Raw genomic sequence first — 24384 nt, forward strand, 5'->3', positions numbered from 1 at the left:
TATGTCCTAATCCCTGATTCCTCAGAAACTGGAAGAACAGTTTGATCCATTGATCAAATTCTGAGTTGTCAGATATCCGATATAGAGAGACTTTGTTGGTAACATTATGAGTGTTTTAATTTTTTTGAAGTAGAATGATTACAATTTTCAAAAAGATCATAACCATGTGGCATATATTGGGTCTCATAGGAGGTACGCTATAATTCTTAGAAGACGAGTCATAGTGTTTATTCTCTTGCTCATGAGAGGACTGATCAGTATTATCGACCCCCCCACCGTGAGTGCCATCAATCTTCGACAAATATATATAGATGGTACAAGAATTATTCTCCTCAGTATACGGTAAGAAAGCTGTGTAATACTACTAGCAGCATGTTTTACATGCTATTTGTAACAAGAATAAGTTCAATGAACCTGATTACTCTTCCAGAATTGTCTTAACAATTGCGTCATTCAGAAAATTCTCCATTTTTTTTTACCATGATTTTATTATACTTGTCATTAGACGAGTCTCAAGAGATCATTTCAGCGTTACATGGCAATAACATCGACTGCAAGACCTTTTTAGAGAGCTTACATTTTAATAATCCCCTATGACTCTGTGGATATTCTCATTCGCAGAGAAAATAGTATTCAATTACCCATTACCAAACTAACTGGGGGACTTCCAATCATTCTTCTGACAATATTGAAAATATTCTTAACCTTATGCTGCTTGACTATCATGCAAAGGGCGTGTTTTAGTCCACACTAACCACCACTAATTCTCCAAATAACATCCTCCCCGAGCCAAACATTGAAAATGCCATGACAGATTATGATGACGATATGATTTTTCAAACCTTAGATGATCGTGAATTTCTTCTTGCTAATATTCCCAAAGGTATCTTCTATTAAACCAGATAATCCAAACTGTAATGATATTAATTTTGTTTATAAACTGTTTTAAAATATTGCACGCAATTATGAGACATTACTTTGTAGTTGCGGTGTTCAGAAATACAATCCATCTCTGCTATACATTCATTTAATCTATGATTTTATTAGAGCAACACCTTAACAAAAATGGCTAAATTTAGTATGTCTACAATCTGAAACTGAGAGTTTACACTGGACTGCTGTTACGTCTACGTCCGTTACTAATATCGAAAGAAATTTATAATATAGAGGAAAATAATTCTGATGGTCCAAATGCAGAAAAAGAAATAGTGATAGAAAGTGACTATCATCGTCTCCATTGTTACCTTCATGAAGTTAACAGGGATCTTGACTCGCTAAACAGTAATATTTGCGATTTATCTTTTAAATATTACCGCCAAAAGTCAGATACTTATAGCCGATATTCAACTTGAATATACGTTAAGAAACAGTATAATTTTGTTACTTACTTTCATCAATATGAAATAAAGTTTGAGATTAATAAAAGTAAAATCCCAACTCTCATTCTTAGTTTAGTATGCTTAGTCAGTGATTAGCTCTCTTATTTTATTAAATGGTTACCCAATTTCTTCGTTTCTGTTACTTGATAAATTACACCGGGATTGACATCGAAGTGTCATAATGTCATTACTATATGCATACATAAGTATACTAATTAAGTTTAGTCCGTAAATCTGTAGCCCAATTTCATTCATATACTTTAAACAGGTTTATTAATCACCAATGCACTAAGCTAATTGTGATTCTATCTGAAACTACTCATATACAAATACTATTTACTACCATATTAGTTTACCCGCTTTGTTAAGCCTTTAACATTACGATTAAATATATGGAAGGACTTGTCAGACTGCCATTCACACCCACCCAGATAGCACTGTCACTTCTACGAAGAGAAGCTCACAGACTGGGCCAAGATCATCGCGCCATTTTAAACGTGCTACAAAAGCAACACAGCAAACAGCAAAACAAAAAGCGTAAAGAAAACCAGATGACCGAACCGCTAAGGATTACGGAACCAAACTAGCATAAACTTTCAATACATTATTCTGTGGTTCTCACTCTTGGGCATGAAGGTATTTTGGCTCATCAACCAAGTTGGATTCAATGGCTCATTTTAAGAGTCAAAGAGTGACGATTCCTATAGAAATGATCCTATGAAGTACGTCGACAGCCCTTTTAAAAAAAAATCAAAAAAAGAAGAGAGGAAATAATTAAAATTCTGTTTTAAAAACCATTACCTATCGTCCTTTTATACTTTTTCACTTGCACTCGCTTTCAGATTTTTGTTAGGGCAAGCAAATTTTCACTCGCGCGGCTTAGCACATTTTTGCAGTAGATAGACGGTTGTAGTAATCAGAATTACAGACGTTTTAAGTAGGGCTCGTAAACATCCAAGTACTATTTTATATATTTCCAAGATAGAAATTGAAAATGAACTCTATAATTGTTGAATTGTAATTATAGAACCATAATCACTTCTTGAACTTGACAGTTCTTACCATCTTTACTATGAAATATTTTTATTTAATATATCCATATACTTGTATTGAGAACTAATTATTTGACACATATTATGTTAAAATAAGTAGATGGCTTGATACAAGCGATAGTCAATGTTTATATTTGGTTACGAGATTATATAGCACTATAAATATATATAACGTTTGATCTTAGTACAGATCTCAATTTTTATACAAAGAACCGAAATTATTGCTATCTAATTTATTTATTTATCTTCTTGTAATTTAAAGATCATAAGAAAATGGGGAAGAGTTGTTAGCTTTCATTATTGACTTAGAAAAAGTGTTGGCGGCAATTCCACTTGGTATAAATTTGTCTTATTTGTTGATAAAGCTTCTTAATATTATATTTTTGTTTAAATCTTTTTCAACTTTTATGATATGAGTATCAGTCATCTGATATGTATAAAATGTTATAAACAAATATTTAATGTAAATTGGCTACTAAAAAAATTGAAAAAAATAAATTTAATTGAAGTACAAACTAACCTGATAACCACTGACCTTAGAATTAATCAATTATTTCTTTAAGTACAGTCATCTGAAACTACGAAACCACACTCTGTTTTAAAAACATTACAAGATCTTGCTAAAATTATTTCTTAAGCTATATTAAAGCCTGTCTATGCAAATAAGACTAGCAAGCCAATGATATGGATTCAAGTACCCTTTTTGGACACTTTATTATACCATTTTTCAATATATACCGAAATACTTGTCAGGTAAGAATAAAAGTATAGTTTCAACTCCCTCCAGATCTTATTTTAGTCTGTTTAAGTAGTAATTAGCTCTCTTATTTTATTAATTGAGGATATAAAAAAAACAAAAAGAGAAAAAATGAGAAAATGTCCTGAGCAGTTCCATTTTGATACCATTTTGGTTTCAAATTCTGTTCCTCTATCTCCATTAATATTTTTATGTGCAACTTGCAAGACTAAATTTTAAAATTCTTGCAGGTTGCACAATATCAGGTACATTTTACAATACAAAAATGAATATATTCTTTTTTTCTTCTTTATAATAATTGTAACTGATAATATGAGCAAGATATAGTGTACAACTAAATCGATTTTTACTAGACTTTGTGAGTAATTTTTATAAATAAGAATAAAAATTTTAAAATATATTGAAAATATTCACTTGGTATGTATATATGCTAGATAAAAAATATATAGTTTAGAATCGCTGTTTTGGTATGTTGTGAAAATGAATGCAGAATTAGATCGAAAGTTAGAAATGTTTGAAAAAATTAAGCATGAAGCATCCCTTCTTTGTAGGGGACATTTGCATTCTTCACACTTGCATGGAGAGCAAGAGCCGCATTTAGCTGGAGCACAGGAGCAATCTTGGCATGCACAACTTGAATCTTTACTGCCATTACAGTTGCAGGCAGTGCTCTTTTCAGCTGAGCATTCACAATTGTTTTTTACCTTCAGGACATTCACAATTGTCTTTTTTCTCAGAGCATTCACAATTGTTTTTTGGCTTTTCTGAACATCCACAGTTATTATTGTTCTTTTCAGAACATTTGCAATCTGTGCATTTGCAATCTATGCATTTACATGATTTTCCTGGGCATTGAGAACATTCACATGTTGAACATTCACAGACATTGCATTGGCAATCTTGGCAGTTGTTACAGTTTGAAGTATTAGTTGAAGACATTGATATTAGAGGATTTTGTGAATTGGTGTATTTTGTTGATGATATCTTATTCTTTACAATAAACTAAAATTCAAATATAATTTTTCCAAAAACCAAGGTTCTTGCTTCTCTTTTATATCAAATATTTTTCACTCATTGCGTATTATTTGCTGTCATCGATGATCAGTGCGAAGTTTTACAGCGAATCTCTCGCGCCAGCAATATGCCGCACTAGATTCCCACAGCCAAAACTCCGCAAATTGAAAAAAAACACAACAACCTGTCAGTGAAAATTTCTCAAAGAGTAGTTTTAATTTACAAAGAATTCCCCCTATAGAGTTTGGAATTTGCCTGATTTGAACCCTTGCTTTAGTGTTGCAATTATCTAGAAATGGTTTTCTTCAATTTAAATACGATACGTAATTAAAATTTATTTTACTTGGAACAAATTATACATTTATAATGATATATTGCATGTGAAATTAAAGTAATACTATAATATTCTATCGAATAAAACACTTGAAAAAAGTTTAGTATTATTTACACTCATAAGTACTTCTATCAAATGTGGAACATTAATAAGCATAACCATATATCTATTTTTAAGCATCCCGAATCATCTGAATATTTAGGTTGGTTTAATCAATACATTCATATAGAATTGAATTAACGCAATAAAATGTCTTCAGATACAGTATAATTAGTTATAAGCTAATAATAAGATGTAGTTTTTCATTCATATATAGTCCTTTAGCATTAGATGAATAATCAATAAGAGCTCTTACAATATGCTTTTTTCATCAGGAACATATTCTTTGTTGATAATTAAATAGATTGTAGTCTGACATGTGAAAAAAAAAGGAATTCAATAGCATACCACAATCATTTTTAGTTTTTTCAAAACACTCTTTATTATTTAGATATAAAATCAAAATTCCTATATAGTAATCTGGCTAGTATTTTTACAGATGACTATAACCCTGATTATTCTTATAACTATAACTTACTTATCTTATTCTGTGTAATTCTATATAGATGCCTCATGGGCATCGTTTTATATACAAGCGAGTTTACGCGTCGCAACATGTTGACGTGAACGTCTCTGATTTAGTTAAGGCTTGTAAGATCCTAACCCTTGACACAGTATACTAACAGTATCACTATGTCACAGAAATTTTTATAAACCAACTTAGAAGTACGATACACTTAAATAGTAATTACCAAAACTTAACTTGATAATCTATTAACTTAACACCAGTTAATCCTTCGAACTTACGAATATAATTGTTCTTCTTCTTAAACTAAATAACTATATAAAATGACTATAATTTTACGACTTAAGACTGAATATCTGGCCTTTATACACTTTTCAAAGGTCAACGCCAGCTTTTCCATTTTACTTTAATTCGTCTGTTTATAAACTTACTTACTAGGGTAGGAGTGCACAGTTTGAGTAATGCTGGCTAACTAGTAGAGATTATGCATCGAACAAATATTCACAGGTATGCAGCTAGCAGTTGCTCAGTGTTGTATATAACTTCTAGTTAGCAACTTGTAGATGAGTCTAAAGTCGATATCGTCTATAACAAAATTTTAAGAAATAAGAACCAAACAAAAACACAAAAACATTAAAAATACTGAAAGATCTAAAAATTACGATGTTATTGTAATGAAACTACTAGAATTGAAGAGAGTCTGACATTATTAAATAATGAATTTTGATGTAATTTTGGATTACTTCTTTTATATACTCTATATGCATCTATATTTATTTACAAAATATGCTCTTTATATACTAAACAAGCTCCATTGATAAATGTTCTTATTAGCTAAAGAACATTTCCCTTATTTAACTAATACCTTAATTATGAACCAAAAAACAGGCATGTGAAAATTAAACACTTAGCAAAAATGTCTTTTTACGAAATAATTAGAAAATTATTATATTATTTTCCAGCAGAAACTACGTACACATTATTGTTACAATTCTATTAAATGGTATATCTCTTTCTGCAAACAACTACCTTTCCTTACTAGTCGATATGCATACATATGACTAAAGTATACATAAGAATAGTGCTACTTCGCCACGACAGATACTGAGACATTTATAATGCATAGCTTTCAAAATTAAAAGTTATATATATATATAAAAAAAAGAAAGGTAACGTAAAGTGCAGAAAGACAGAGAAATATATATATATTGTACATAAATGCGATAAATTATTTAAATTTTTTTTTTTGTTCATTTCATTTTTTCGTTTCAGTTGTTGGCTTGTTTTCACTTTTAGCAAAAACAGTCAAAGAGTCTAATTCTTCAATCATCTCAGGGATATCTTCCATTGGAACATTATTGAAGACGATTTGGTAGACGGCTTCAAGTAATGGATATTCGTCTACTTTGTCACAAGTGGTTAACCATTCATGAACTTCTTCACAAGTGATGATACCTTGGGCGGATTGACCATTCAATAAGATCTCTTCACATTCTTTGGCGGATTTACCAGTTTCAGCCATCATCTTGGCGACACGGACATTTCTACCACCTGAACAAGTGGTGATCAAATCAGCCACACCTGCAGACTCTTTATAATAAGTTTCGACGCTTGATTCAGGGAAAAACATTAGACCGAATTTAATGATTTCACCAAGACCGATTCTTTGGATAGCCGCCGAGGCGTTATTACCCCATCCTAAACCTTCAACAAACCCACAACCCAAAGCGACAACATTTTTCAAAGCACCAGCGACTGAGACACCGGCAACGTCATCAATAACGGAAACGTGGAAGTAAGGTCTATGGAAAAGAGCTTTTAAGACTCTATGGTCAACATCTTTACCATCACCTCTATAATCAAATGGTAAGTTGTAGGCAACTGTAGTTTCAGACCAATGTTCTAAAGCGACTTCGGTAGCCAAATTAGCACCAGAAAGAGCACCACATTGAATGTTTAAATTATCTGTGATATAATCGGTCAACAATTGAACACCTTTAGGACCCACATCGAAACCCTTTAAACATGAAATAGCACGTACAGAGGGAAGAACGTGAGGTTTCAACTGGTTAACGATATTTGGCAAGAATTGATGTGGGATATTAAAGATTAAAATATCGGCACCTTTCACTGAATCTTCCAATGAAGGGTTTGCAACCAGATTTTCCGGTAATTTGATTTTTGGTAAATATTTCACATTTTCATGCTCAGTATTAATAATTTCAGTCAAATTCTTACCATCGATTTTTTCTTCGAAAACCCACATTTGAACGGTTGGCGCAAAACAACTTGGATGTTCACGTGTGTTTTCGGCCACGACTTTGGCAATAGTGGTCCCCCAGTTCCCTGAACCGATAACGGTCACATTGTATGGGCGCTCTAGTTTCAAAGGCATTTGTGATGTCTTATTAGACTTCACGTGATGAAACGGCGAGGCATGGGTATTCGGACGAGACATGGGGTGCTATGTTATGGTGTATGGATGTGTTTGCCTATTTCTGATTGGTCTCCCTTTCTTATTATTTCTTTTTTTTCCCGAGAGTTAGCGCGATGTGGGTGGAATTCTGGAGAGACTTGGGGTGTTGGGTTTGATATTATTAGGCCGGAGAAAGCAGGCGCTCAGGCCTATATATAAGGCCGAGAGGGCGAACTCGCGTGGGCGAGGAATGTGCCGATTTAGGATAACTGGAGTTTCGAAATTTGGAGATTGGAATTTTGGTGGCGTGACGAGATCTGAGTGAAAAGAGGAGTTAAAAAAGAAAAGAGAGAGAAAAAAAGGAAAAGAGAGAAAAATGAAAAAAATGAAAAAAGGAAAAAAGGCAAAAAGGCGAAAGAAGAAAAGAAAAAGGGGGCACGGAAGTTGTTTCCTAGAGGGGAAACCGAGGCTGCTGGGAGCACGTGGTGCATTGTGCATTGTGCAAAAGTGTAGGAGAAGATTTGTCGAAAGATTTGTCGAAAGATTTAGGGTAACAGAAAGGAAGATAATAGGGAGCTTATTATTGGTAGATTTGATAATTAATTAGTCAATTGATGCTGTCCTTATATTGCCCATTTGTATTGCTGCTTGTTTATGTAATCTTGTGAATAATGATACCCCTTTTTTTCCGCCTTAATGTGAATTGACAGCTGTAGTCTTTGTAAATCTAGTTCAATTGCTCATTAGTTTGCCCTATAGAGTATCATCTACTCTTTGTTAATGGTTGACCACGTGACTTTGGTTTGCGCTTTAGCAGTGTTACCGGAACTGGAAATCGTTCCGTCGGGATCTTTTTCAAGATCGCCCGTGAAGCTTTAGGAAATAGCAGCCGTTTGTCACGTGCTCTTGTTATTTGAGAAACAACTATGCTATTCCTAACTTAACTATTAAAGATCATTAAGGCCCAATTCCGACTCGCTAAACAAGACGTGGCCCACCTACATTAGATCAAGGCAATTTATACACACATATATAAACATATCTTTACCTATATATATGTAAGGTGTGCCGTGCCTGGTGGTACCCAGCTCACCCTCCAGATCATTCTACAGCTCATACCAACCAATCATCATGATCAAAAAAAAGACTATTCGCCAAGCTCTCAAATTAATACGAAACGTTGCTATATTATTACTTTGTGTGTTAATATAGTAAACTCGTTTGTTTCCCATTTGCTTCTCCATTGTTTCCCCGTTATTACACGTGACCATGCTCGGCCCGTGGGGTTATTTCTTTCAATTTTTCCCTTTCTTTAGATTGTTTCATTTTCGTATGTGCTTAATGAATGCTTTCCAAATAGTGATGACTACATACAATATATCTTGATAGAATGCATATATATATATAATAAAAAAAAAAAAGAAAACCATTTCTACTTTACTTACAGTACTCAATTCCATTCCTCTCCCGTCCAAGTGTGTCGCACGATGAACGTACCAGATCCGTATCCCTCACAACCCCATCATAACCATCGTTTAAGGTTGTTTCTATCTGTGGAAAAAATTATATTGTTGATTTCATTATTACCTCTTCTACATGCATTACCTTTGAAAAATCAATTCAATGAACAACCCTCCCCATCTCCCATGGAACCTTCTCAAATCAATGTCACTTACTTGGTAGTGTCAGTGTCTTTAGTTATCTTAGGTGGTATCTTTGCTGGTTTAACCTTGGGTCTAATGGGTCAAGATGAAGTTTATTTGAAAGTTATATCTTCTTCCGGTTCCGATGATGAAAGAAAATTAGCTGAAAAAGTTTTGAAATTGTTTAGTCATGGGAAACATCAAATATTGGTCACTTTACTATTATCCAATGTCATCACCAATGAAACTTTACCTATTGTTCTGGATAGATCATTGAATGGTGGTGGTTGGCAAGCTGTTGTATTCTCGACAATCTTAATTGTTATCTTTGGTGAAATTATCCCTCAAAGTACTTGTGTCAAATATGGTCTTCAAGTAGGTGCGTTTTTTGGTCCATTTGTTATTGTATTGATGTATACTTTCTTCCCCATTGTCTACCCAACAGCAAGACTCTTAGATTATATATTGGGTGAATCTCACGGTACCATGTATAAAAAATCAGGTTTAAAGACTCTGGTGACTTTACACAAGACAATGGGTGTTGAACGTCTTTCCCAAGATGAAGTCACCATTATCTCTGCAGTCTTAGATTTGAAAGAAAAATCAGTCTTTGAAGTGATGACCCCAATGGAAAACGTTTATACCATGTCTGCTGATACAATCCTAGACTCTCATCGTATACAACATATTTTCAATTCAGGGTTTTCAAGAATCCCCATCCATTTACCTAATGATCCAACAAATTTCATCGGAATGCTATTGGTTCGTGTCTTGATCTCTTATGACTCAGATGACAAACTTCAAGTCTCACATTTCCCCTTGGCCACTTTACCAGAGACAAGACCTACCACTTCCTGTTTAAATATTTTAAATTATTTCCAAGAGGGTAAGTCTCACATGTGTGTTGTTAGTAATAATCCAGGTTCTTCGCAGGGAGCTATTGGTGTAGTCACTTTGGAAGATGTTATTGAAGAATTAATTGGTGAAGAAATTATTGATGAATCTGATGTTTTCATAGATATTCATAATCGTATCAAGAGAGACTCTCCACCACCACTTTTAAGCAAAAGACATATGACTCCTTATTTGCATCAGTTATATAACAATGCAAACGCCATGGCAAATTCTCCTGATCTACATGCACTAAATACAAGACCACCTTCTTCAAATAATTCTACAACTTCTTTCCCACCTTTTAAACATTCTCCACCTCAACACAATCATAATTCGAACCCGGATGATCAACATCATATTCTTCATGATACTCAATTTCAAGATATCAAACCTTCTAACCCTGCCTCCAACCCTTTAAAAGTGAAGAAATCTTTTGTCACGATTAAAAATTTACCAAATGATTCAGATGATGATTCCAATAACACTCGTTCAAATTATGGCTCTATTAAACAGAAAAAGATAAATACTGTCTCTGATATTAAATGGAAAAATCAAAATACTACCGATGAATCTAGTATCCCAAAAATCACAAAACATTCACAACCGGTCAATATCGTTATACCGTCTCAATCCAATGTAGTGAATACTCCTAACGCAAAACAAATCCAAATCGTTCAAAAGAAATCTTCACAACATATTATTCCAATATCAGCAGCTGATGACAATGATGTTCCACCTTCTCAAACCATTGATCCATCAGGTGCAAATCTTTCCTATAAATCAATCACTAATGGTATTGTAGAATCCATCATAACTGTGAAAGGTGTCTCCAAAACGATCATTGAACCAAATGACAACGCAAGCATTAATTCTGGAAATTCTTCAGTCTCCTAGTTTACTCTTCAATTCTTGTTCAACTATTTATTTATTATTTATTTTTTTTCGCCCCCCCCCCCCCCCCTTCCCTTTTCTTTCTATATTTTGTTCCATTAAGTAACACTTATTAAAATATTCATATTTCTTGACCTTTTAATGAACAAGGCATATAAATGGATCTAAACACTTGTATGACATAATTATATAATTTGCTTTCTAATGAAAAATATCTTCTTCTAATGTTGTGATACTCCGAATGACATATTTTCAGGACAGAAATACTGTCCTCTACAGTAAAAAATCAACAAGAACGTCTTCCATAAGTAGCAAGTTATTTACTGTTGTAGTATGTATTGTTTGTAATTTATAGACTTAATTTAAAATAAATAACAAAAAGAGAGCAATTTCAACTACTTTCGATGAAAGTCCTGTTGCAATTTTCACAAGTTTAAGCCATATATTCGATCAAAAATTAAGATCATTATTTTACTTTTCGATTTAGAATTTATTTGAGTTTAGACGATTTGGCATGAGTAATGGGACCTGTTAATAGTTAAAAAACTTCCTGCCCTCCTGAGTACATTCGTCACGACCCCTATTTATCTTGACATCTATTCACAATTTTTTTTTCAAATATTACAATTTTTGAAATCTTATAAATATTAAATTAAAGTACGTATAAATATTTTTTTTAAAAGGTTTAAAAGAGCATTTTATAAAAATAAAAATATTACGAAAATACCTTTAGACAAACAGCTTATAAATCTCTTCTTCTTTTTAATTCTCTTGCTACCAAACTTCTATTATATCTTTCACAGACCCCATCTAATATTTCTTGTTCTGCATCTCTTTCAGCTTGATAAGCTTCAATTTTTGTTCTATAATTATTCAAACTAATTTCATTGACTTCTCTATTTTCAAATTGATTTTTAATGTTATCAACTAAAACTGAATCATATAGTTTAATTAATTCTTCTATCTGAAAATCAATTAAATCAATCTTGTTTTTATGTTCCTCGATAATATAAGTAAAACCATCAATGTTTTCAATATTAATTGACATATCGTGAATTTGTGACATTTTTAAATGAAACTTTTTATTATTTGTAAAATTGAAATAAGAAAAATCAGAGGCTTTGATTTAATTACTTCTTTTGCTTTGTTGTATTACTTTTTTTTTGTTATTACAATCCAGCATTATAGTTTAATTATTAACCTATTTATACTTTAAATTTTTCATCATTTGTTATAGTATATCATAGTAGAATATTTGAATATGTCTTAAAATACGAGGGATATTTATTTTTTTAAAGAAAATATTATAAAATAAATTCCCTGTTTTTTTGTTGTTGTTTTTTTTTTGTAATTTGTTTAAATTTAAAAATATTTTTTTTAGTATTCTTTGGCCTTCCAAACTGTTAATATAAGATGATTTTGTCTAAAAAAAATTAATATCTTATTTTCTTTTCAACTAATTAATGTAACCCTTGTAGTATAAAAATTTCATATACATAAAGTTGGCTTATTTCATCATAAGCCTTTTCAAGGTGCATTATGAAACAAGGAAGTTAGGCTAAATTGTACTATATTATTACCTTAAATTTCATTTTTTTCTTCAATTTTTTTGTCTTATTATTTACCTTAATTAAAATAGAAAACTTTTCTTAAATTTGTTAAGCCACAAAGACTCTATGCATATGAAATTTTGAAAGATTAGATTAACACTAGATATTCAAAAGTATTTCAGATGAGAACTAGTGCTAATATATCTTCTAATATTATCTAATTCAAATAATATGGTATCATTATATGGCACAAATATATTTGATATATTGGCATTCTCATTATGTACGATAGGAACGACCCTTCATTTTTTTTTATCTTTTTTCAATTTACAGCGCAGGTTCGAGTCTGCACCGCGCCATAATTGTGTACTTTTTTTTAAAAAATTAATACAGTTTAATGCTTGTGACAAAGAGTATAATTACTTAACACTTGTATGGATGGATACCATTGTTTAACCGCGGAAAAAAGATCTTTATCAGATCATGTAACTATTAATAAACCTAAAAAGAATATTTATGCACCCAAGGTGTAAAAAACCGGTATAGTGCCAAAATCTGGTATTGGATAAACAATTATGATATAATTATTTCTTATAACACAAGTAGCCCCCTCTTTTTCCACGGAGAGCACTCCGTTTCAATGTACTTTAAACGTTTGTAGAAATTGCCTATAGTATAAAGGAAATTCCTTTTTCAATCATACAAATAACTTTTTAGAATCTAAAAATATCTCATATAAATGCTTATAAAATGATTATTTTTGAAGGCATTTTTCCGAAATAGTCTAAATATCTATAAAGAGTGAAAAATTCATTATTAGGTCTGATTTAAACACATTAATTCTAAGATAAATTGAACGATTTTTTATTATGTCTATGACTTTATAATATCTAGTTTCCCAAGATGATTTAATAATCTTGTTTTCCCTATTCTAGAGTGCAACTTCCAAACACAAAAAGGCATGTCCCCGAACATACTATATCCATTTCAAGTACACCTTTCGTCCTAACTTAGCCAATAGTTTATCTTGCTGATGCAGTTTACCTAACACCCTGCCACATCTCCATTACAAAGAAACAAGCTTGTCTTGGTATTTATTCGCCGTATTTCCATAACAATATCTTCACTGTAGCTATAGTCTCAGGCTATTAGAAACAATTCACACAACAAATCATAGAATATTCATAAAATTCGTATTAAGTTTATAATCAATGCTTAACAGATATTATCATACACGTATATACTTTTAGATGAAAAAGTTGAAAAAAAAAACTCCTTTGGGAATCTCGGCTCATTGCGTTTCTCGGAGTTTAAGCCCGGAAAAACCCCTGTTGAGATAGCTCCCCTGAAACTTTTTGTGGAGAGAGTTCTCTAGATAGGAATTTTGATTGGGTATAATGTAATCGTAGCTCGATGACAGAAGAATTTGACAGGATAGGAATCTAATTAGCACTACTAGATATTTCAATTTGTCAGAAAAAAAACACCTATTATTAATGCAACCTTTATTACCAGCCCTGACTTATTTTTTAGTTCTATCTAATGTATCTCACAAGATTACAATACATATGGTTGTCTAGATAGCCAGAGAACCAAGTGGAAAATCCACGGAAGTATAAATAGATTATACATTTGTTTAGGTTTTTATACGAAGTTCGAACACACCTTAGATTCTAGGTTAAATACCGGTTTTACGTTCCCGCACTCCTTACATTTGTTTGTGTGCTTTTTATTTTGTTTTACTTTCTTCCTTAGAACACATTTTGTACTTACCAGAATATATAATTTCTTTTTTAGAATTGTATCTTCTTTTACTGATTTTAATCTGTCTTGTTTTTCTCTTTCTCTTTCATTTTCATTTTTATTTTTTTTGTCATCCTACACATATATACAAAGTTATTATTTGTTTTTCATTAGAAATATCAGTAAAAGAAAAAGGATAAGTGCACCTGTTAAGAGAAAAATAGTACCATAATCATTTTAATAATCTCATATTCATGATCATGGGTGAACATAAACTTTCGAAAAAAACTTCAGATACACCAACAACAGTGATCCATTCAGAAAGTGGTAGTAGTGGTAACAATCATGACAGAAACAATAGCAACGATAAGAGAAACAAGAGTTTCCATTTACCAAAATTATTCACTAGCAACAACACAAACAGTAGTGTAGCTGAGAAATCTGCTGTATCTCCTGGAACAGGGCAACATGGTGGTCATGATTTCTTAGGGTATCTGCTATCACCCAAGAGATCTAATCCTTCATCTTCTTCAGATGATACTACTAAAGAAGGTACTGATAGTAATAGTAATAATACGTCTGGCCACAATACAAAGCCAAGCTCAGGAAGTGGATTTTTTAACGTTAATAGAAGCAGAAGTAATTCTACAAGCAGCCGCCATTCCAATACAAAGATTAAAAATAATAACAAATCAAGACATAGTTCTAATGATTCTGGTATCTCGAAAGTAGAAAATGGTAAAGTTACACCAGTAACCTCAGGTCCCAGGGAAACTCAAATACCACCTCATTCAGTACCAATTACAACTGTTTTAACACATAAAGAATTCGATCTTAAAAGATTAAGGGACCCGAATTCTCATGTTCATATTGTAAATAGATTACAAAAGCAAATTGAAAATTATCAATTTGGTACTGAAGATGACCCAATACCTGCTAATGAAGATGATTTAACGTTACGCACTATAAAGACAAGTTATAATGATGCAGCTGATGAAACTTTAAAACCAGTCAAGCCTGAACAAGCAAAGGGCCAATCCCTAACAAGATTTATCAAGAAGACTATGCAAGTTCCATTAGAATTAAATCCAGTTAACTTAGGTAGAGTGCTGCAAAGTCAAAATTCAGATTCTTCAAAACATCCTAAGCCAGACTCCCATAATGTGAACGAGAAACCAAATAATAAAATGACTGATAAAGAAAAGGAAAAAACTATCAACAATGGGTTTTATGTTAGTATCGATAAAGATTCGAATTTGATCTTTAGAGATTTGAAAGAAAAAGATCAATTCCAAAAATTGGCAAATAAATTTGGAATAGTTAGAGGTAAAAAATTAGGTGAAGGTGCCTCTGGTTCTGTTTCAATTATCAAGAAGAACGATAGCAAGACTTATGCAGTAAAAACTTTTAGATTACATGTAAGTGGTTCTAAACAAAATATTACAAGAGCTGGCCAATTAGCATTTTCTAGAAAAGTTACAAAAGAGTATTGTATTGGTGCTGCGTTACATCATTTTAATATTATTGATACTTATGATATGTTACAAGATTCTGGACTTTACTTGGTTTGTATGGAATTTGCTCCATATGATTTCTTTAATTTGGTAATGAGTGAATTATTTACAAAACATGAAGTTTATTGTTATTTGAAACAACTTGTCCGCGGTGTTAATTTCATGCATTCACAAGGTATAGCTCATCGTGATTTGAAATTGGATAATTGTGTGGTTAATTCTGATGGTATTCTGAAAATTATCGATTTCGGTAGTGCTGTAATATTCAAAAATCCTAATGAAGATAAATTAATTCTAGCGCGCGGTGTGGTTGGTTCAGATCCATATTTAGCACCTGAATTATTAATCCGTGATAAATATGATCCAAGAGCTGCTGACGTTTGGTCCATTGGTATCATTTTCTATTGTATGTATCTGAGAAGATTCCCTTGGAGAGCTCCAAAGGAAAATTTAGAATCTTTCAGAAATTTCTGTTCGAAACCAGACAGTCCAGATGATATCAACAAGGGTCCAAATAAATTATTAATATATCTACCACATAGATCTCGTAATTTAATTGGTAGAATGCTAGATTTAGAACCTTCGAGAAGAATAAAAACTTCTGAGATTATTCAAGACAAATGGTATAGAACTATTGAATCTTGTAAGTATGATTCAGAAGATAGGCTAGTCAAAATACCTCGTAATCATATCCATCATTTAGTAACAGAGGAACAACTGTTATTATTGGAAAAAAGACGCACCGAAGCTAAGAATAAGGCTAAAAATATCACAACTCCACATATGTCAGAACTACCATCAACTTCTAAATCAACATCGGAAGGTCATAAATCTTATACATTTGGCAAAAACTCTATATCTGAACCTGAGGATATTAACAATACTAAGGAAGCTACTATTCCTAGAGTAGTTCATGAAAATATTGAAGGCGCTAATGATAAAGATAACACAAACAAAAGAAAAATATCTCCACTAAATACGTAATAATATTTTATTATTTTAGTGGTTTTCACTACCCCTACAATTAGTATCCCTCTTATATTAACGAATTTAACTATTTTAATGTAATGTCCATTTTAATGCTGCTAATCATTCCAATAATAATTTTAGCTTTTTGATTGTATTTTTCTAATTATTCATGTATTTTATCATTGATTTTATTAAGCTCTTTGTATACTTCTTATATAAAGATAAAATTACTATATACTTTTGTAGTTTGCATATATGCCATAAAAGACATTCTAAATACTTTTATGTTTGTAATTTTTGTAAATAATACATAACGAAATGGTAAACATATAAAAACTTTTTTTCTTAAATGAAATGTAATAAAATAAATATAAATTTAAATGAGAAAGAATAAAATTGAAAGTATATAGAAAAGAACAAGTTACATAATAATCAGTACGATTACCAACCATGTTCAAACAACATAGAAATTGATTCGCCATTGTGAATTCTTCTGATAGCTTCACCAATGACACGAGAGACGTCCATAATACCAACTTTATCTTTACCTAATGCAGAAATAGTTTCATCTTGTGGGACAGTATTTGAGATAACAAATTGATCAATCTCACTTTGAGCAATGCGAGCTAAGGCATCACCAGAGAAAATACCATGTGTAACAATGGCATATACTTTTGAAGCACCCTGATCCTTTAATAGTTTAGCAGCACGTGTAACAGTGTAAGATGTATCTACCAAATCATCTACAATAATGCATACCTTGTTTCTAACATCACCAACTAACATTGTAGTTTGAATATACTTTGATGGGGAATTAGTAATTTCGGTAGAATTTAAATTAGAAATCAATGGAGTTGTAGAAACATTTAACCCACCACCAGAGGTTAAAGTGGCATCAGGAGGACCTTTTAAAAGTTGAGATCTTCTTTCCTTGTGGATCAGAGCAAATGATAATTCTAATGAATCAGCAATAGCAGTAGCTCTCTTAGCACCACCTGCATCTGGAGAAACAATAACAGCATCTTTATAATCTGGTATATGATGTTGAATATAATTTTGAACTAACGGCCTACAATACAAATTATCAACAGGGATATTGAAAAAACCTGGAAATTGTGGATCATGCAAATCCATAGTAATAACATGATCTGCACCAGCAGCTGTTAATAAATTAGCAATTAAAGTACCAGATTGGGCAACCCATAATTTATAACCAGCGTTTTGTGCGTTAAACGCTTCATTAGCCTCAGTACCTTTTGGATCTTTTTTACTGCTAACAATTGGAATACGAGAAGCAGAAACTGATTTTTTCAAAGTTTGATTGGTACTGGTTCGTACTTCTTCATCTGCAACTTTAAATGGACTCATTGAACCTGGTCGTTGTGTCATTAAAGCAGAAGGAGCTGGAGAAAGAATATCACCCTCAATATTAGAATTTTTATTAGCTTTAGTAATTAATGGGGCACCTTTAGAAGTGAATGGGATATCTGGCTGTCTTGAATAACAGAAATAAGGCATGACCGCAGTAATACGAGAGGCTGAAGCTGATTTACAGGCACTAATCATGATTAAAAGTTCCATAAAATTATCGTTAACATGACCACAACCACTTTGAATAAGGTAGACATCTTTTTCACGAACAGATTCACCAATTTGAACGTTTGTTTCACCGTTAGAGAACTTACTTAGGTCAACTCTAGAAGAAGGAACCCCAAGGTTTTCACATATCATATTGACCAATTCTGGATGGGATGACCCACCAAAAACAACAATATCACCCATGATAATTATAGAATATATTTAGAATTCTGTAGGTATACTAGATATACTTCTAATAGGTATGTCTGTTATAGAACTTATGAATAAATACTTTGAAAAATCGAGATAATAATAATTCTTATTTAAATTTTCAGCTCATCGTATTATTTTTTATTTTTTTTTTTTTTTTAATTCGGTCTGTTTAAGCTTTAAGTGAAATTTCAAAAATATATACAAAATGATCTAAAAAGAGAGAGCCTTTACGTAATCTTTCAATTGTTGTTTGTCTGTAAGCAATTGAACTGTTATCCAGAATTTTGCAAAAAGATGATCAATGCTGTAATGATTTTCACCCCTCGTGGTGAACTATTAGTTTTCAAAGTATTCAAGAGTTCTGTTAAGAGAACAATCTCCGACATTTTTCGAGTACAAGTTATCAATAATGATAATATTAGATCTCCAATTCTAACACTTGGATCAACTACTTTCCATTTTATTAGAACTACTGCTGGTAGTAAATTATGGTTAGTAGCTGTCACTCGAAGCAATGCAGATAGTGGTGCCATTTGGGAGTATTTATATAAACTTAATAGTTTGATGGAGGTGTATGGGTTAACTCATGAAGACATTCTAAAAGATGAATTTATTGTATGCCATGAATTACTGGATATAACGCTAGGTATGAATGGTTTACCTATGGATACCGAATTAAGCTCAGTTATAGGAAAAATGACATTAAAACCTGCACAGGTTTTAACCAGCTCTGCAGATAGATCAGATATACTGGCATCTAGTGTCACAACTTTAGGCCATAATTCTACACCAATAAGCATGCCCAAATTCTTAAGTAGAAATAGTAATAGATCAGTCACCCAAGAATTTGAATCACAGTTTTCACCATCTAACATTCCTTGGAGATCTCGAGATATAAAATATAAGAAGAATGAAATGATTGTGAATGTAATAGAAAAAATAAATGTGCTGGTTGGGAAAGATGATAATATACTGAGAGCGTATGTAGATGGTACCATTGATATAACTGCGCATCTTTCTGGAATGCCAATGTGTCAAATAGGCATGAATGATTTATCAACGATACAAGGAGGTGAAAATGCCCATTGGACCAATGAAGATAGAGCATCTAATAGAGATGCAATGCCAGATGTAAGTGGTGATAGGGTTATATTAGAGGGCTCTAAATTTCATCAATGTGTAGCACTTGATAAATATAATAAGGATAATGTAATTTGGTTCATACCTCCAGATGGCCAATTCGAATTAATGAAATATCATGTAAGCAATAATTTAAATTTGCCATTTCGAATCACCCCTCAAGTGACATTAACATCTCATGGTACTGCATTATCTTATGCCATTAAATTAAAATCATTATTCCCTCGTAAATTATCTGCAGAAAATGTCGTACTTCGTATACCTGTACCACCAGGGACGCTAGATTGTAAAATAAATGCATCTGATGGTAAATGCAAATTTATTCCAGAGGAAAATTGTATGGTATGGTCTTTTCATAGGTTTAATGGCTCCACAGAGAATCATTTAAATGCTCAGACTGTCCCAACACAATCAATCGCATCTCAATCGATAAAACAATGGACTAGGCCACCTATGTCTTTAGATTTTAAAGTTTTGATGTTTAGCAATACGGGGCTAATCGTTCGTTATCTAAAAGTTCAAGAAAAAAATATGCACTACAATACAATAAAATGGATTAAATACATTTCAGCTGCTGGATCATATGAGGTCAGGTATTAGTACGAAATTTAATTGTTTTTACTCAGGATAGATATTAATCTTCAATATATACTATGTAACATACCTTTTTTTTTGTGGTGTCTTGAATGTACTATTAAAAAAGAGAAATGGATATTACTGTATTATTTGATGTAGATAACTCCCTATTAGGAGAGAAAGGCTAATCTTATAAGAAAATATTCGTAAATATCTCCTATTGCAAAATTCTTGTTGTTACTCTTAGTCCTTCAGTTATTTCATTCATTTTTTTATATATTAATTCATCTAATATATTCTTCATAATCTTTTCCTTATTGAGTCTAGAAATTCATATAATTATACTTACCTTGTTTTGTGCAGAACTTTCATCTGCTTTTAGAATTATCAACAAGATAACAAGAAGTAATCAATAGAATATTTAATAGAGCCACCTGTAGTTAAAAAAGAAGTGAATTATGACGATGAGGCATTTGTGAGAGAAGAACTGAAATAAAGTGAAAAATAAAACAAAACTTTAGGATCGATATTTTAAGTTATCACATTGTAATAAAAGTGCGTCACCATATTGATATGAACATTCATATAATATAAGTAAAAAAGAACACATTTATAACTAAACTACCTTATATATTGTTTAGCCATGTTATAAGAAAAAACAACCTCTATTAATAAAGTAATAACATTCTTAAATACATTTCACATATATATTCATATAGAAAATTGATAGTTACATTTACTGTCGTTTGAGTTCGGATAAAAGTTACAGGCGCACATCTTCGAAAAGATAGGTTTCTAATAGAAACCCTAAAACGGAATTTCTACATTCATTATTATTGAAAAAAAATAGTTAAATTGTGTTGTCACAATATTTAGTGACATTAGATAAGATACTAATTCTCGTTCATGGTGACTACCTACCACCAAGCGGCTAATTCTGAGCATATTTACTAGTTAAAAAATATGGAATCTGAATCATCCTATTCTTTACCTAGTACTGTTGATTGGTGGAGGGTGTGGCAAACTGCTAGAGGCCTTTCTCGTGAAAAGTTTGTGAACCCTGATTGTTATGATTTGGAGTGGGTGGCATATCATCGTAGACATAAAGTTATATCAAGAGATGATACACCAGAGAGAGTAATTGCCAGTAAACATCCATCAGATTCCGCATTTCTTCCTGAAATTGAGAAGGACATCGAACGTATTCTTCAAATTTCAAAATCATTTTCTAGGAAAACACCTTTGCTAACAGAAGAAGGTACAAGCTTCGTTGAACATATTAGAAAACAGCATGATAACGTTGAACCTGTATGGTCGTCAACCCGTATAAAAGATCCTGCATTGTTACTATTACCACCAGAAGAACGTCTCTATATTGACGATAGTTTATCAGCATCAAATCTATTCCCACCATTCACAGATATTGGCTATCCAAAATTTAAAAACAATCTTTTTGTGACTCATGCTGGCTGGTCGTTTTTTGCATATGATGATAGTGTGTTTGTTAACATCCTTGATAGATTACCATCAGAAAGACTTGTGACTCAATTTAAAGCAAGATTCGAAGTATCAGATTGGTTCAATAACTATCCTGATATTGGGACCACTAACGCCCCTTTCTTCACCTTACAAGATCCAGAAGTATTGGGTGACAATTATGGGAAATTTGATATCAATTTTATGAAAGTTTGCAGGTTTCTTAATAATAATGTATTGTGCACATGTACAACAAATGGATTAGTGGTTATTTATGATATCAAGAAAATAATTAAGAAATTTGAATATGCTTACCATAGAACCCCTAGAGGAGACAATACAATATTCACGGTTATGCCGTTATTAGTAGTGAAAGTACCCGATAGTTGTTGGAGTGTTGATATTATTGATACTGAAGAAGTTAGTTATATTGCTGCTGGTAGTAATATGCATGTTTTGAGTATATTTGCTATCCCAAGAGATCAAGATCTTACAGATCATCTAGAATCATATTCAAAGGATATACCGACTTTGCATAACGTTCCCAGCTGTCATTTCGTACCAAATTCTGTAGATATGAATGGATTTGTTACAGTTGCATATACAACAATATTCGGTGATACATCCACATTAAAAGTCAAATATTTCAAAAATAAAAAAAGATTAAGAGTTATTGGATTAGATACTCAATTTTTTGGTGAAAATTGCTGGTCAGTAACTCCCTTAAAGAAAAATGATTTCAAATCTGTTAACGAATTTGAACTATTAAACGCTAATTATTGTAAAGTCTTTAAGAATTCTATTCTATATTCGGTAATTCAAGATAGTAAACTATTTGAATTAAGCCCAGTATCGGTTTCTCGTTCTGGTGATTTTGGAGTTGGCGCAATTTCAACTCAAATACCTGTCCCAGTTTCAAATTTATCTTTAACTTTTAGGAAATGGGAACATAAGGCTGACATTCATTTACGTTTTACAGCTTTTGATGATGAAGGGAAAAAAATAAATGGATTCTTTAATTCATCGGGCCATCCTTTAGATTTTGATATTTCAGTAACTAATAGTACCACTTCCAGGGTATATGTCGGTAAAAGTTCGCCGTTACAGTTTTATTATTTAACCAGCCCAAATGGAAACCCAGAACGTGTTAAAGTTCCTAAAAAAGGTTACCTCTTGGAGTACTGGAAAGATTTGACTAACCAACCTCCATCGACACCTTATAACTCACAAGATCAATTCCATTTTTCAACTCCCATAGAAGATACCAGATTAACACATTATAATTTAGGTATCAATGGGAAACGAATGGTTCTACCAAGAAAATTTATTTGTAAAGAATCTACATACTACCCGAAATCTTTAATTACAAAAGGTGTAGTATTAATTAAATCTGAATATTATGCAAATAATGAAACGATTGATTTCAGTAAAAAATATTCACATATGTATGCTTATGATTATGACAAAGGGAGTTTTTCTGAAGAGGAATCCGAAGAAGAAGAGGATCCTTGGGATACTGATGAGCCCATAGTAGGCCCATTAAGTAGCCAATTAGATTGGGCTTTAACAAATTATGAAATGAAAATTGGTAGACTTCTTTATATAATGAAAAGCTCTTCAGGAAACATTTCATCTGGCTATGAAGTTAGTGATTTAGATGACGATTTTCTCTTTGTTACCACAGCTACTAAAATATATTTAGTGAAGGCCAATCCATTAGCAATTACTTCGTTCACTAAAGATGATATCTTTCCAATAAAAGACGCAGTGCTATGTGAGGAAGCATTGGCCAACTCTATGAATAGAATCAATATTGTTTGCCATATAAGAGAATTAAATTGTTTCGTTGTTGCTTCACAACTTGGCTTAATTTCTATCTTAAGATTGACAGAATATAATGGAATTTATTCATTCCGCCAAGAGTATATTAAAGGTTGGGAATCTCAAGCGCCTGGAGAACCTGACAATATCTGTGCATTTGCAAGTCTAAACCAATACATGTATGAATGCTTTGGTGATGAATTGCGTCTACCTTATCTGAATATAATGGGCATGGATTATATGTACATCCCAGAGAATGAACGAAATAATACGGCCCCATACGCCATGCTATATGTGCTAGCAGGTCCTGGTAATACCTTATATAGATTCAAGATCGCTTCTGGCAAAACCCCGTACCTAACAAAAATTTAAACTAGATCCAGGTATAAATTTACTATGGCCTTGCTAACTTGAATAAAACAAAATCTTAATAATAGAAGTTTTTTCTTTGAACAGTCTCATACAAATGCCCTAAATAATTTTATTTATCTTTAGTATCAATTATTCGGCACAGCTACTTAATAACATTCCTTTTAAATCAGAAAATTTCGAAAAATAGTGCCATTTATTCTTTTGAAATTTCCTAAGAATATAATATCCATTACCATTAACTTCAAACAGACTAGAATTATTCGTATTTTACCATAAGATTAATAAATATTCTTATATTGCTGTGAAACTTCAAATACCGGGTAACTCTAGATGTTTGTGTTTTTCATTGCCGAAAGGTAAATACGCGGCTTCTAATTAGAGATTTGAGATCCAAATTAAAAACAAAATAAAAACCTGATGAGGCACGGATAAGTAACAAGAAGATTTGAAGGATCTACACAGTTCATACAAACCATTCCTTTACTTA

The 24384-nt window shown here is 32.1% G+C and overlaps 6 protein-coding genes across 6 annotated transcripts; 4 read left to right on the forward strand and 2 right to left on the reverse strand.

Annotated features, from left to right (window-relative positions):
• Positions 1-6356: 6356 nt before the first annotated feature.
• TBLA0F00800 (glycerol-3-phosphate dehydrogenase family protein) lies at positions 6357-7559 on the reverse strand (the record flags this gene model as incomplete). The annotated part of the gene is made up of 1 exon (XM_004181095.1): positions 6357-7559. The coding sequence occupies one exon, from the start codon at positions 7557-7559 to the stop codon at positions 6357-6359; it is 1203 nt and encodes a 400-aa protein (XP_004181143.1).
• A 1445-nt stretch (positions 7560-9004) lies between these two features.
• Positions 9005-10948, forward strand: MAM3 (Mam3p; the record flags this gene model as incomplete). The annotated part of the gene is made up of 1 exon (XM_004181096.1): positions 9005-10948. The coding sequence occupies one exon, from the start codon at positions 9005-9007 to the stop codon at positions 10946-10948; it is 1944 nt and encodes a 647-aa protein (XP_004181144.1).
• Positions 10949-14498: 3550 nt separating this feature from the next.
• RTK1 (putative serine/threonine protein kinase RTK1) lies at positions 14499-16736 on the forward strand (the record flags this gene model as incomplete). Its single annotated transcript, XM_004181097.1, has 1 exon — positions 14499-16736. The coding sequence occupies one exon, from the start codon at positions 14499-14501 to the stop codon at positions 16734-16736; it is 2238 nt and encodes a 745-aa protein (XP_004181145.1).
• A 426-nt stretch (positions 16737-17162) lies between these two features.
• On the reverse strand, positions 17163-18503 carry PRS5 (ribose phosphate diphosphokinase subunit PRS5; the record flags this gene model as incomplete). Its single annotated transcript, XM_004181098.1, has 1 exon — positions 17163-18503. One exon carries the CDS (start codon positions 18501-18503, stop codon positions 17163-17165), a length of 1341 nt encoding a protein of 446 aa, XP_004181146.1.
• Positions 18504-18806: 303 nt separating this feature from the next.
• On the forward strand, positions 18807-20252 carry APM4 (Apm4p; the record flags this gene model as incomplete). The annotated part of the gene is made up of 1 exon (XM_004181099.1): positions 18807-20252. One exon carries the CDS (start codon positions 18807-18809, stop codon positions 20250-20252), a length of 1446 nt encoding a protein of 481 aa, XP_004181147.1.
• A 939-nt stretch (positions 20253-21191) lies between these two features.
• Positions 21192-23897, forward strand: CRT10 (Crt10p; the record flags this gene model as incomplete). The annotated part of the gene is made up of 1 exon (XM_004181100.1): positions 21192-23897. The coding sequence occupies one exon, from the start codon at positions 21192-21194 to the stop codon at positions 23895-23897; it is 2706 nt and encodes a 901-aa protein (XP_004181148.1).
• Between the last annotated feature and the right edge of the window lie 487 nt (positions 23898-24384).

The sequence above is a fragment of the Henningerozyma blattae genome, chromosome 6 (assembly GCF_000315915.1).
Source record: "Henningerozyma blattae CBS 6284 chromosome 6, complete genome".
NCBI lineage: Eukaryota > Fungi > Ascomycota > Saccharomycetes > Saccharomycetales > Saccharomycetaceae > Henningerozyma > Henningerozyma blattae.